This window comes from Stenella coeruleoalba (genome assembly GCF_951394435.1).
Source record: "Stenella coeruleoalba genome assembly, chromosome: 16".
Classification (NCBI taxonomy): Eukaryota; Metazoa; Chordata; class Mammalia; order Artiodactyla; family Delphinidae; genus Stenella; species Stenella coeruleoalba.
In genome coordinates this window covers 62,087,887-62,100,522 of record NC_137162.1, presented here as the reverse complement: position 1 = coordinate 62,100,522, position 12,636 = coordinate 62,087,887, and the positions used below count along the sequence as shown (strand labels likewise).

Sequence of the window (12,636 nt, the reverse complement as noted above, 5' to 3'; positions counted from 1 at the left end):
ATAGTCTAGGGAAAAATACTAAACAACAATAAAACATATGTAACACTAATTGCAGTAAGAAAGACCGGGGGCAAAAGAAGGGTGCCAAGGCCTCTCTCCAAGGATGAGAAGTTAGCCCTGGGCACAGAGAAAGCAAGTATGCTCTGGGTGTGCAAAGACCAAGGCAGGATAAATAGCTGAGAGCAGGGGCATTGCAGAAGTGGTCGGGGACAGAGTGGCCCAACGTGGCAGGGTGGCACAAGCCTCCAGGTCCTGGTAAAGACTGCCCGTGTGATCCCAAGGGCAACGGGATGCCACTGATGGGTTTTAAGCTGAAGAGTGAGGTCTGAGTTATGTTGGAGGGTGAAAAGACAGGGCAATGGGAGGGCTGCGTGAAATTGGGTAAACTGGGCAGGGAGTCCAGGGAGAAGAAGAAAGCACTCGGATCTGTCAGGAAATGTACTGCTGCAAGCTACAAACTAGAGGTAGGACCAAGCCAGTTTGGTGACAGATAATCCATCTTCACCTATTTAATGCAAATATTAGCACCTACCCGAATCACTGCAGAAAAGAGTCAACGAGATCTTTTTTTTTTTTTTTGCGGTACGCAGGCCTCTCACTGTTGTGGCCTCTCCCATTGCCGAGCACAGGCTCCGGACGCGCAGGCTCAGCGGCCATGGCTCACGGGCCTAGCCGCTCCGTGGCATGTGGGATCTTCCCGGACCGGGGCACAAACCTGTGTCCCCTGCATCGGCAGGCAGACTCTCAACCACTGCGCCACCAGGGAAGCCCCCAAAGGTCTCTTTTAAGGGATGCCTCTACTCCCACCAGCGGCAGGGGATAGGCTGCAGAGAAGGCCAGGTAGAAGGTTCTTATAGGCCAGGCCTGGAAGTGGCACACCTCCTATCTGCCCTTTGCAACTCACGGACACACCTGACCGTGAGGGTGGCCAGGAGATGCAGTCTAGTGTATGGCCACAAAGAGAGGAAAACAGATTCTGGTGTCTGACCTGCTGACCTAGGTCTTAGCCTCCCCGGTTTTCTTCCTGTGCCTCTGCTTGTCTCTTCTCAGCCCCCTTGCAGGCTCCGGCTCTACCTCTGTCAAAAAATGAAGTAAAAAAAATCATGAGGCAGGCTTGTGCGGAGCAGTAATGGTGACCCGTATAAGAGCAGCATCAGAGCAGAGTGGCAGGGGCAGCCTGATAGGGTCAGAAGACTAGCCACATGCAAGGGATGGAGCAAACAAGTTAATATATTGAGGATAATGTAGCTGTGTTTCTCACTGACAGGAGGGAGGTACCAATATGAAAAGGGGAGAGCTAGAATGAACCTTGTGGTATTGAACTTGTGGTATCAAATTGGAACTATCAGTGTTAACGCGTGGCATGGCCTGCAACATATAGAGATAGAAATAAATATAGATGTAAGGTCTGTCTACCGAGAGGGCCTGGGAGCAGCAACACCTCAGAGTAAGAAGCACACCTCGTACCTAGATCTTTGCTTCTAAATACCGTTCTCTAGTAAAGAGGACACTGGAGAAGTGGCTGATTCCAGGGAAAGTACAAAGTAAGTCTACAACATTTTGTTTTGAAGGAAGTGCTCAAAGAATGATGGGGAGATGTCAAAAGAACACAGAAGCTAGTTTGAAGGAGCTCTCACTGGCCAATATGGACAATTGAAGCATCAAAATAATGATAACAATAGATTATAATCCATTGAATAAACTATGAATCCATGGTTCCACACAGATATAATTAAACAGAGAGGAGGGAAAGCTTTTACTTACAATAGAAAGCCAGTGAATAAATGTAGGAGGAAAAATGAAAATAAAAAATTTCCATTGGGCAAACATTAAAGTTATTCAGCCAAGGGACATCAGTGGGTGCTAAGCATAGTAGATGGAAGTGGGATAGGGATATGTACATAGTCTCCAAATACTGCCACACAAATACTTATTAATTACAAAGAAAAAAAGGAACTTTACAGTGGAGAAACCCAGCAGGCACCATCTTACTCAAATGTTCAAGGTTATCATCTATAATCTGACAAATAAAGGTCATGCACCACCCAGTAGAACATGATGATAAGGCAACATCACTAATGTTATATCCCAAAGATGTGTATCCCAAATCTAATCATGAGGAAGTGTGGACAAACCCAAGCTAAGGCACATTCTGCAAAATGACTGCCCTGTTTTCTGCAGGAAGGTCAAGGGCAGCAAACTCAAGGAAAGCCTTAGGAGCTGCTCCAAGTCAAAGGGGAGAGAGCCATGGCAGGTGGGTAGAACTCATGATCCCAAATGAGTGCACTTTGTTACAGAGAACATCACTGGGGCATATGGCACAAATGGTATGGGATGTCTGGGGGAAGGGCGTGTGGGGATTCTTGCTACTTTTCTGTAAGTTTAAAACTGCTTCAAAATAAAATCATTTTTTTAAAAAGCAGCAGCAATGTCTTCTCCTCTCTCTTTTCCCCCATCCACCATCTAGGTACAGAAGACCTGGCAGAGGATCTGAGGTCCCAGACCCAGTGATAGAGCCGCAAGAAGGAAGGAGCTCGGTCCCTCAACCAGAACTGCACAGGAGCCACAATCCCCCACTTCCTGGTCAGGTGCACGACTTTGGACTTTACATGAGCAATAAACAAACTTCTATTGTCTTAAGGCACTGAGATGGGGGAGAGGGGACCTTTTATTGCGTTATCCTAACTCATCCACTTAACAGCCTGCTGTGCCTCTCTACTTGAGATCCCACGGACACCCAAGGAAACATCTCGTCCCTAAACTTGTCAGCCACTCATCACTATCCTGGCTAGAGACCCAGCACCATTTGACCCTTCTCTCTCTCTGCATTGCCCCACATCCAGTCAGGTCCACCTCCCGTGTCATGCTTGATCTCTATGCCCACCAGGCCTGCTGTGGCCATCTTCCCCGTCACCAGGGCCATTGTCACTGGTTCCCCAGCCTCCATTCCAATCCCTTCTCCACTTAGCATGGCCAGACACACAAATGTAGTTTCACACTTCCTTGTCCCAGCTCCCACTGCCCTCAATCTGGACACCCTCCCTGTTTCCTGTTTCCGTCTGGTAAACACCTACTCTCCCCTCAGGGTTCAGCTGCATGAATCCTTGCCTGACCCTCCCTGCTCTGGGCCCCTGGACGTGGTCTTCCACCTGAACAGGACAGAGACGCCCTGCTCATTCCACTAACGGGGTGACACACCAGTCTCCCCGGAATAGCCTGAGCTCCTTGGTACCCACACATGCTGGAATAAATCCTCCCCTTCCCACTTGCAGCCAGGTCAGAACTCGGCTCTCCCTCCCCACCTCCATAAATTCACTACAGGATTTCTCTCAAGCTAACTTTGCCCTCTGGCCCCATTCCTAATCCACACAGAGGGGAACAACTGTCTCAGGGGTGTTCTGTGGTTGCCCAGAGCTGGTGCTCAGCAAACAGATGTTAGAAACAAAGTACTCCCAGCAATTCTCTCTGCTTAGATTAGCCCCCTCTCCCCCAGTCATTCCCCAATGGCATTCAACCTGTCAGTGATTTAACAATCATTTCTTGACAGCCTGCACAGGCAGGGCCCTGGGCACACAGTGCGTGTTCCTGACTCCCAGGGTTGGTCTTAGTTCCTAGGGCCTGCCTTGGCCTCATTCACCTTTGAACTCCCCAACCCCCATCCATTCCAGGACCTGGCACAGGCCTGGGTCCATCCAGGCAGCCTGTAAACAGCTGCTGCCAGGCCAAGGCCACCACCGTCTGGGATCTGCAAGCCCCGCCCAGTGCTAACTGGCACCACGGCCAGCTACCAGGACTAGTCTGGCGCAAGAGTGTCCCATGAGATCAAACCCCCGAGAAAGCAGGATGGAAAGGTATATTTCTGTGCCTGGTGCTTTCCTATTCCCCATTCAACTCTCAAAACAAAGAAGGAAAAGAAAGAAGCTGATATATAGAAGTAGGTCCTGTCCCTCGTAGGTCCTGTTTATTCCCAAACCCCAACTAGACACATTCTACCCCTCCCCCACCACGTTCCCACCCCCGACCCCTGAGAGCCACTTTGCGGGCCGGAAAATTAAGGCACTGTGTCAGCGTGCCCCTGTAGGTCAGGGCACCCGACACACGAAGAGCCGGGAGTCCTGGCTTTCGGGGACGCCACCGCTGGTCCAGCGGAACAGGAAGATGCTCTTTCCCTTCCGCCTCTGGTCTTCAGAGCAGGGCCTCTCTGCTGAGGTTTTCTGAGGAAGCCCCAGTGCTGTCAGCCCCATTCTGACCGAGAGCAGAGAGGAGTCCAGGCCCCAGGGAAGCCGCCGCTGCAGGCGCCCAGTGACCCTCAGGAGACAGGGAACCGTGGCTGGGCCTGCCTTCCAGTAACATCTGTCTGTCAGGACCAGGTCTGTCTGTTGTACGGTTGTACTGCGCTCCCCAGAAGGGGAAAGAACAGAGCTGAGCCTAGTGTCGGGGGAAGAGAGAGGTGGCGGCTCGAGAAAGCACCCCAAAACGGGCTGCCAGGTAAGAGATCCGTGGGGGCTGAAGAGAAGTTTGGTCCAGACTCCAGAGTTGAGCAAGGTGGGTGGTGATGGGGATGCAGCCTGGCTGGGGTGTGCCGTGTCAGGGTCCTCAGGCCACCAGCCTCAGCGCTCCCCACGGCATCAGATGGTTGCTCTTCTCTCTAGAGGGGTGCCACAGCTTCAGAGCTTGCTCCGCGGGGCCTCTGCCAGGGGTCGCTGCAGCCGCCACACCACCCTCACTGGCTCAGGGGCACGGTCCAGCTGGCGGAGGCCGCCCAGGTCGCCTGCCTGGCTGTACCGCTGCAGGGCCGGCTGGAGCACCGTGATGGGAATGCTGAAGTTCAGGTGGGGGTAGGTGGCCCCCGTGTTATTGTCCCGGGTGTTGCTGGCGATGATGCCTGTTCAGGAGCCAGAGAGGAAAAGAGGGTGTGAGCCAGGGGACAGGGGAGGGAGGCTCACCTCCAGGCTGGAGGCCCTAGACCTGCCTGAAGCCCCCTCGTAGTGACAGGCACCAGGCTTCATTCATGGACACGGGCTCCTCGTGCCTCAGTCCTCCTTCCTGGCTTTACTTTCTCCCCAACACTATCAGTATCTAATACCCCATGTTTCACTTGTCTTGTTATCCCTCTCTCCAACTTCTGTTATCTTTCAGCTCCATGAGGGCAGGACTGCTGTGTTCTGTCCATGCAGTCTCCCCAGTACCTGGAACAGTGCCTGGCAAAGGACGACCTCAACAAATACTAGCTGAGTGACTGAATAAATGAATCAGACCCACACAGAACTTTTGTTTGGCCTGCTCAGTGCATATGTATGAATTTTTTGAAGACAATTTTAGACTTAACAGAAGTCTTGCCAAAATAGTACAGGATTCCTGTATACCCTTCACCCAGCTTTTCCTTATGTCACCATACAGCATTCATCAAAACCAAGAAATTAACCTTGGCGAAATGCTATTAACTAAAGTACAGAACTCACTTGGATGTACCAGTATTTGCACTAATGCTTTTTCTGATCCAGGATCCCACATGGCATTTAGTCGTCATGTCTCCTAGGTCTCCTCCCATCTGGGTCACTTCCACGGTCTCTCCTTATCTTTCATGGCCTTGACACTTTGAAGAGTACAGGTCAGTTATTCTGTAGAATGTCCCTCAATTTGGGTTTACCTGATGTTTTCTCATGATAAGATTGAGGTTAAACATCACTGAGAAGAAAACCATAGAAGCAATGTGTCCTTTTCAGTGCACGCTATCAGGAGATGTGTGCTGACTATAAGCACTGCTTGCGATGTTAACCTTCATTACTTGGGTGGTATCTGCCGGGTTTCTCCGCTGTAGACTTACTATCACCCCCTTGGTAAGTACGAAATATTTTAGGATTACGCGGTTGTCTTGTTTCTACTTAAACTTTTGCCTACTGATTCTGGCATTCATCGATGGATCCTGTCGGCAGCAGTTCCTGCCGGGGTGTCCTAATAGTGATTTTCTATTTCCCTCATTTCTTCTACATTCATCAATGGGAATTCTTCTGAAAACCAAAACCGCTACCATTTGTTTTGCTGCTGAAGCTGTCCCAGCGGGAGCTCCTTCATGTCAGCTCCTGGTTCTTTCAACACCTGACGTGCCCATCATTTTGCTGCTGCTGTTATTGCTACCCCTCCCTCCTTTCCAGCACCACAAGGCAGCCCTAGAGAATGACTCTTAGAAACCAAGATCTGAACTCTCGCTGTGTTCATTACACATGGATGTCACTGCTTCTAGCCCCTCTCAGCAGACTGAGCTAGGAGTCACATATATCTACACACACACACACTAAGTCATGCATACAAACATCTATATTTATTTCTGTGTCCACTTATCGGTATATATCTTTTAAAAGGTCAACCAGTATATGGGAGAAAAATGGAATGCAGACTAGGACAAATGTACCTAACTCTATTTCAAATGAATCACATAACTATACTGAAGGGGAAGGGGAAGGAGCTAATCTAAGAAACTTTGGAAAAGAGCGTTTTGACTGGACACTTTAAGGCTAAAGATAAAAAGAACTGTACGTGCTCAAACACTGTTCTCTAGCTGGTAAATTCGTTTCTCACGGGGGTGTGGTTAGGAATTCTGAAAAAAAAAAAAAAGGTTCACAGCTTCTTGTGAAAAATTGGAAAGTCAGCCAGCGTTAGGCCCATATATCTTTGTAATGAGGCAACAATGTACTAGAGCTGAGTGGTGTTCACCCCAGTTCCCCCTTGCCCTCCACTCACTGCTGTCTTCACTCACTCACTCACTCACTCATTCATTCACTTTAACAGCCCAGCCTCTGTAGGCTTTCGAGTTTGTGACCCTTGGACTAATCCAACTCCTGAGTCTCACAGATCAAATGACATTAAGTGACTTACCCAAGGTTGTGCAGTGGCTCAGTGGCAGAGAAGCGACCAGAACTCAGATCTCTTCCCTCCAAGCTCAGCTTCTGTCCCTCTCCACCCTCAGAAGCACAAGAGCCTGAAAACCTTGGCTAACTACCTCTGCGCATAAGGCCCACCATCTTTCCAGACAGAGGGTGGCTCCCAGGGCTGGAAACCAAGCACTCCCAGGATGGGACTGAGGCTCTGGCAAGGGGAAGGCTGGGAGAGGACCAAGGAGCTGGTTACCCAGGAGGTCCCCGGAGCAGGTGGAGAAGAGAGGTCCCCCACTGGAGCCACCATGCACAGCACACGTGGTCTGAAGCATCACTGGTGTGTCATCCACCTGCACCACAGCTGACAGGATGCCTGAGGTCACCGAGGGCCCGCAGGCCTGGCCAAAGACACCGAAGCCCACCACACTGACAGCCTCGCCTGCCAGGGAGGGAAGAAGGGTTAAGCTGGGGAGCCTCCTCTGTCTGGCAGGACTCACACATTCCCCAACCCCCTCCCTGGCCACTCCAAATTTCCAAACCCTCTCTGCCCTTTGAGTTTCTGCTCAGATACTCTTGCCTCCATGAGAACTTTCCCCAGGCCCCCCACAGGAACAGGCCGGGACCTCCACTGAGCTCCCAGCACTGTATCTGCTCAACCACTTCTCTTCAGCATCAGGCTGTTCTCCAGCCCTCATTCCCCTGCTGGACTGGGTAGTCACTTTTTAGAATTCCCAGCACCTAGCCAGGGGCTCAATAAATGTTTGTGAAATTAACACCCACCTCCTGAGACTAAGAAGTCTCAAAGCGGGCACCACCTTCCTTCACCAAGTGCTTTACAGACAATATCTCACCCATTCCTCACAAGGCCCAGGAGTAGGGAGCATTATCCCCATTTTACAGATGTGGAAACTGAGGCAGAGTTCACTAAGTTGCCTAAGGACACGGGGCTAATAAGTGGCAGAAGATGCGAAAGCAGAGAGCTTGTAATCCTTGTTATTATGTTATAGCATACGACATCCACAAAGCGAGACCTCTGGTACTTCTGTGGCAGCATCACAAAGCCTTTTACTCAAATCATGCCATTGGAGCCTCAAAAGTACACATCTCTCAGACCAGCCTGCAGTGTTATAAGGAGACCCCAAGGCTCAACACACTACACTGCTGTGGGGCCTCAGGAAAAAGGCGTGCCTTACCCTTCGCTGGGAATTCCACATGCCCCCCAGGACGTTAGGCATGCTGGGCGTGAGCAGGGAGGCCTCCAAGAGCAACTCCGGCCAAAGCACTGTAACCAGGATGTAACAAGGTGCCAGCCTGACTCATTACTCCAGCAGGGGTGGGGAAGGGAGCTGACCTGTGGGACTGGCCCCTGATCTGCAGGGTTAGAGCGCCCAACACTGACTTTCCTTCCTGAGGTTCACCCCAGACCAGAGAACCCCTCTGTCCTTTACCTTCATGGAAATGCTCAGCGGGCACAGGTACAGGGACACCATCTAGATCCTCCTCCAGGCTCACCACTGCTATATCATAGGGAGATGTCTCCTGGGTGGCAAATACCACATGTCCCCAGATTACGGCGCTCCTGGGAACAAGGAAAACAAAATGACAGGCTAGCTTTCCAAACGCTCAGCACGGGGAGGAAGCAAAATAATGAGAGTGGCAGTAAAAGTCATGAACTTGGGACTCAAAAGATTTGGTGTCAGCCCTGAAACATACCAGCATGCAACTCTGGGCACATCCACAGTGGAACTTCCAAACATGCTCTACCAACTGCAGGGTACTGCTGTGTAAAGCTTCCGGTGCCTCACCGTCATCACAAACACCTGACACCTAGGGGGCACTGTGGGCCAGGCCTGGTGTTAATGTTCCATGGACATCATTTCATTTAGTCCTCACAGCTGCCCTATGAACTAGGCACTGGTATTATCTCCATTTTGGATGGTGCATTTGAGGCCCAGAGAGGTTGAGTAATTTCTCAAGGTCACATAGTTAGTGGCAGGAGCCAGGGCAAACATTCTCAGCATTTTCCTTTACTGCCTCATTTGATACCAACAATCCTGTCAGGTGGGGGGGCAGACATGATACGATTTCATCCCTCTGGGTCCCTGTTTACATAAATGCCAGCACTTCTATAACTCTTACTACGTGGCAGGCTGTTCCAAGACTTTACATGTCATGGGAAAGCAGCTTAGACAGATTCAGCAAATTGCCCAAGATTACACAGGGGCTTCCTACTACACACTCTGCAGGGGTAGCTTCCAGCAGACCTGTTGCGTTCCCTAGAACCAAGAGTATGTGGGGGTAGGTGGAGGGGTGAGGAATTGGGGACCACACACAGAGGAAAATTCTCATCATCAGTCTTCCTTATAAAGTCATGGCTGTCCGGGTGGCTGCCAAAGGGGACTCTATGGCAAAGCCAGGCTGGATTAACCTCAGGAGTTCAATAGAGGCATTTGGAAAGGTCTGGGCTGAGAGGCTGAGCCAGGGACAGAACAACAGGCATTAACACCAAGGAGCATTAACACCAAGGCGCAAACACCAAGTGTTTGCTTTGGCCTAAGTCAAGCACCTGGGACTACAGAAGATACGGAACATGTATTAGAAAACCAAGCCAGGAAGCCAAGGCTGCTGTCTCCACTGTCACAGCAAGTCAAAGTAAAGGAGGGTAAGAGTGCTCACCCTGCAGAGAGGGAACAAATGACTGTCTGAAGTCCCAACCTGGCTGCCAAGAGCACTCAATGATTGTTCAAAATATACTTGCCTGGCCCCCACTCCCACATTCTAATTAGGTGGAACCACGTATCTGTTCATTTTGATCCAGAAGGGAAGTTCTGGTTAAGATCTAAGAGATAAATCAAGTAAGAGTAACAGGCTCCTCTCCTAACCCAGGAGGGTAGCATCCTGGGCCCCTGGGGCTTCACTACGGCATTCAGGGGAAAGAGGGCAGGGTTAGGAAGACTCTGTTCAAGGGCCTCTGGTGTGTGGGTGCAAGGATGAGACAGAGAAGTTGCCCAGAAGGAATTCAGACTGGGAGGGGGAGCTCAAAGATGCCTAGCCAGGGATGCTGGACCACCCCACAGTTCCCCAGAGTTGCTTGTCATCTTGCCCAAGCCCCATTCACCCCTTGCCAGGAGGTCCAGAACCCCCTACTCTGGGGTTCTGGGTGCCAAGGATGAGGGGAGGGTCCCAGGTCTCTAACCACACTGCATCACCAAGCATTGAGCCTGAGACCAGAAGGCCTCCATAATCCTCAGGATTATGACCTGAGACCTGGGATCCAGATATGACAGCTGGTGAGGGAGTGGAGTGGGGGCAACCTTGTGGGCCTTACTTGGGGGTGGTGGAGCGCACCAGGACCTTGGCCGCCTCCCGAGGGGCCACATGCCGACAGGTCACCACGAGGCGGGGTGCCACGGCCACTCCGGAGCCCCAAACGGAACCGCACTCCACCAGCACGGCCGCAGCTGCCCAGGGGGGTCCGGGGTCTCGGAGGGGCAGGCCCCACGGGGAGCCCATCTCATGTGGTAGGAAGGCGGCCAGGGCGGCGGCGCCGGGGTGCAGGCGGCAGAGGGCCGCTCGGGCGGCGCAGAGGAGAGGGGCGGCGGCGCAGAGCAGCGTGAGGCCCACCCACTCGCGGGCCTTCCAGCAGAGGGGCGCCGCCACCAGCGCCACCAGCGCCCCCGCAGGTCGCGCCTCGAACACGCCACCACCCTCGGTGCCTGGCAGGCAGCGCGCGTCGGTGAGCAGCAGAGGGCCGGCCGAGTTGCTGAGGACGCCGCAGCTGAGCGTGTTGAGAAAGATGTCGGGGCAGAAGGCCCCGAACGGGGAGCCGCAGGCCACCAGCGGCTCACCCTTGGGCACAGCCCCGAGAGGCGCCACGGCCAATACCGGCCCGCGCTCCTCCGCCTCCGCCTCCTTCTCCGGGTCCGGCCGCACGCGCAGCAGAGCGAACCAGCCCAGCGCTCTCAGCTGGTCTTCCTCCTCCTCCTCCGACACCTCGTCGTCCGGTGCGGCGCTCGCGAAGCTCCACTGCTTGGCCGCCTCGCCGCCGAAGAGGCGCGCGAAGTGGCCCCGGAAGGCCGGGCAGCTCAACAGCAGCAGCAGCTCGGCGGGGCGGGGGGGCTGCAGCGGCCGTCCGCGGAACCGGGCGGGCGGGCCGGGCTCCAGGCCGGCGCACTGGGGCGTGCATAGCCCCGGGCGGCCCCTCTCCGCGCGGCCTGCCGGACTCGCGGCCGTTGGGCCCCACTGCACGTGCAGGCGCAGGTCGTCGCCGCAACTGTCGCCGGGCAGGAAGACGGCGCCGGCCGCGGTCAGCGCCCCGCTGCCGGCCCTCAGGAAGGGGGTGAAGATGCCCCCGTGGCACAGCACCAGGCCCAGGCGGCGGCTCAGGATCACCCCGCTGCAGCTCCACGAGCCCGCCTCGGGCTGCCCAGCCCGGGTGGCGCTCACCACGCAGCCCGCCTGCTCGGCCGCCCTCATGGCTGGCCCCCACTGCCGCCCCATGGCCTCGGGGACGGCACACCAGGGGCTTCCCGGGGAACAAGCGAGCGAGCAAGGACCGCGGCCGGCACCAGCTGACCCCACGTAGCGCCACCCAAAGCTGGCAGCGAGAAGCGCAGGCACTATCCCAGGTCTTCCTCTTCCGGCCGGATTGGCTAAGCCCCAACTGGCCTGGCCCGATTGGCTGGGCGAGGGGCCGAGCCCTGATTGGCTGCCGAGGCTGACCCCGCCTTTCCGCGCCCTAGATGGTTCAGGTCACCTGTGCGACGTTGAGGGCGAAGCGGGACTGGAGGAAGAGATACGGGAGGGTGACAGGAATATGGCTTTACTGGGAGATAGGGGCGTTCTGGTCCCTCGGAGCCTAGTCTCGTCTCTGTTCGCTGAGCTTCAGGAAAGGGAACAGAAATGCGCCCTGAGCTGGCTAGACTTGCCCAGGCCTTGCGAGGACCTGTCAGTATCTGCCCAGGTGTAGGAGACATCCGACCTCTGATCCCTGGGATAAGACGGGCAAAGAAGCCGTTCAGGGGATTTCCCTGGTGTCGCAGAGGTTAAGAATCTACCTGCCAATGCAGGGGACACGGGTTCGAGCCCTGGTCCGGGAAGATCCCACCTGCCGCGGAGCAACTATGCCTGTGCGCCATAACTACTGAGCCTGCGCTCTGGAGCCTGCGAGCCACAACTACTCAGCCCACGTGCCACAACTACTGAGCCCGCTCGCCTAGAGCCCGTGCTCCGCAACAAGAGAAGCCACCGGAATGAGAAGCCCGCGCACCGCAACGAAGGGTAGCCCCTGCTCGCAGCAACTCAAGAAAGCCCGCGTGCAGCAACAAAGACCCAACACAGCCAATAATTAATTAATTAATAATTATAAAAAAGCTGTTCAGTATTTTGAAACTTTGTAAGTAAACCGTACAGTAATCCACTAGGGGGGATAATGGAGCTCGTAAGATTACACCTCTGGTCTTCTGATGCCAAAGCCACACCCTACATAACTCATGGAAACTGGATTTGCTCCAAAAATTGCATTTTAAAACTATGATAAACAGTAGCTGAAGTCAAAGTTTTAAATTACACAACCCTATAGTTTGCATTATGCACATTTCATATAATGATTTATAACCATCAGCCAGGATTTATCTAGATCAGGGGTCACTTTTTCTGTAGAAGGCCAGAGTGTAAATAAATAGCTGAGGTTTTGTGGGCCATACCTTCTTTGTCCTAAATACTCAGCTCTGCTGTTGTAGCATGCAAAAGCTAAAGAAAT

At 53.4% G+C, this 12,636-nt stretch overlaps 1 protein-coding gene across 2 annotated transcripts; it reads right to left on the bottom strand.

Moving 5' to 3' along the window:
- Positions 1-4,044: 4,044 nt before the first annotated feature.
- TYSND1 (trypsin like peroxisomal matrix peptidase 1) lies at positions 4,045-11,525 on the bottom strand. Of its 2 annotated transcripts, XM_079899723.1 has the most exons (4): positions 10,204-11,525; positions 8,324-8,454; positions 7,129-7,314; positions 4,045-4,885 (listed from the first exon to the last, which is right to left on the bottom strand). In XM_079899723.1, the coding sequence occupies exons 1-4, from the start codon at positions 11,373-11,375 to the stop codon at positions 4,668-4,670; spliced, it is 1,707 nt and encodes a 568-aa protein (XP_079755849.1). In that variant the 5' UTR covers positions 11,376-11,525; the 3' UTR covers positions 4,045-4,667. The 2 variants fall into 2 exon arrangements, with proteins under 2 accessions (XP_079755849.1, XP_079755850.1); XM_079899724.1 differs by lacking the exon at positions 7,129-7,314.
- Between the last annotated feature and the right edge of the window lie 1,111 nt (positions 11,526-12,636).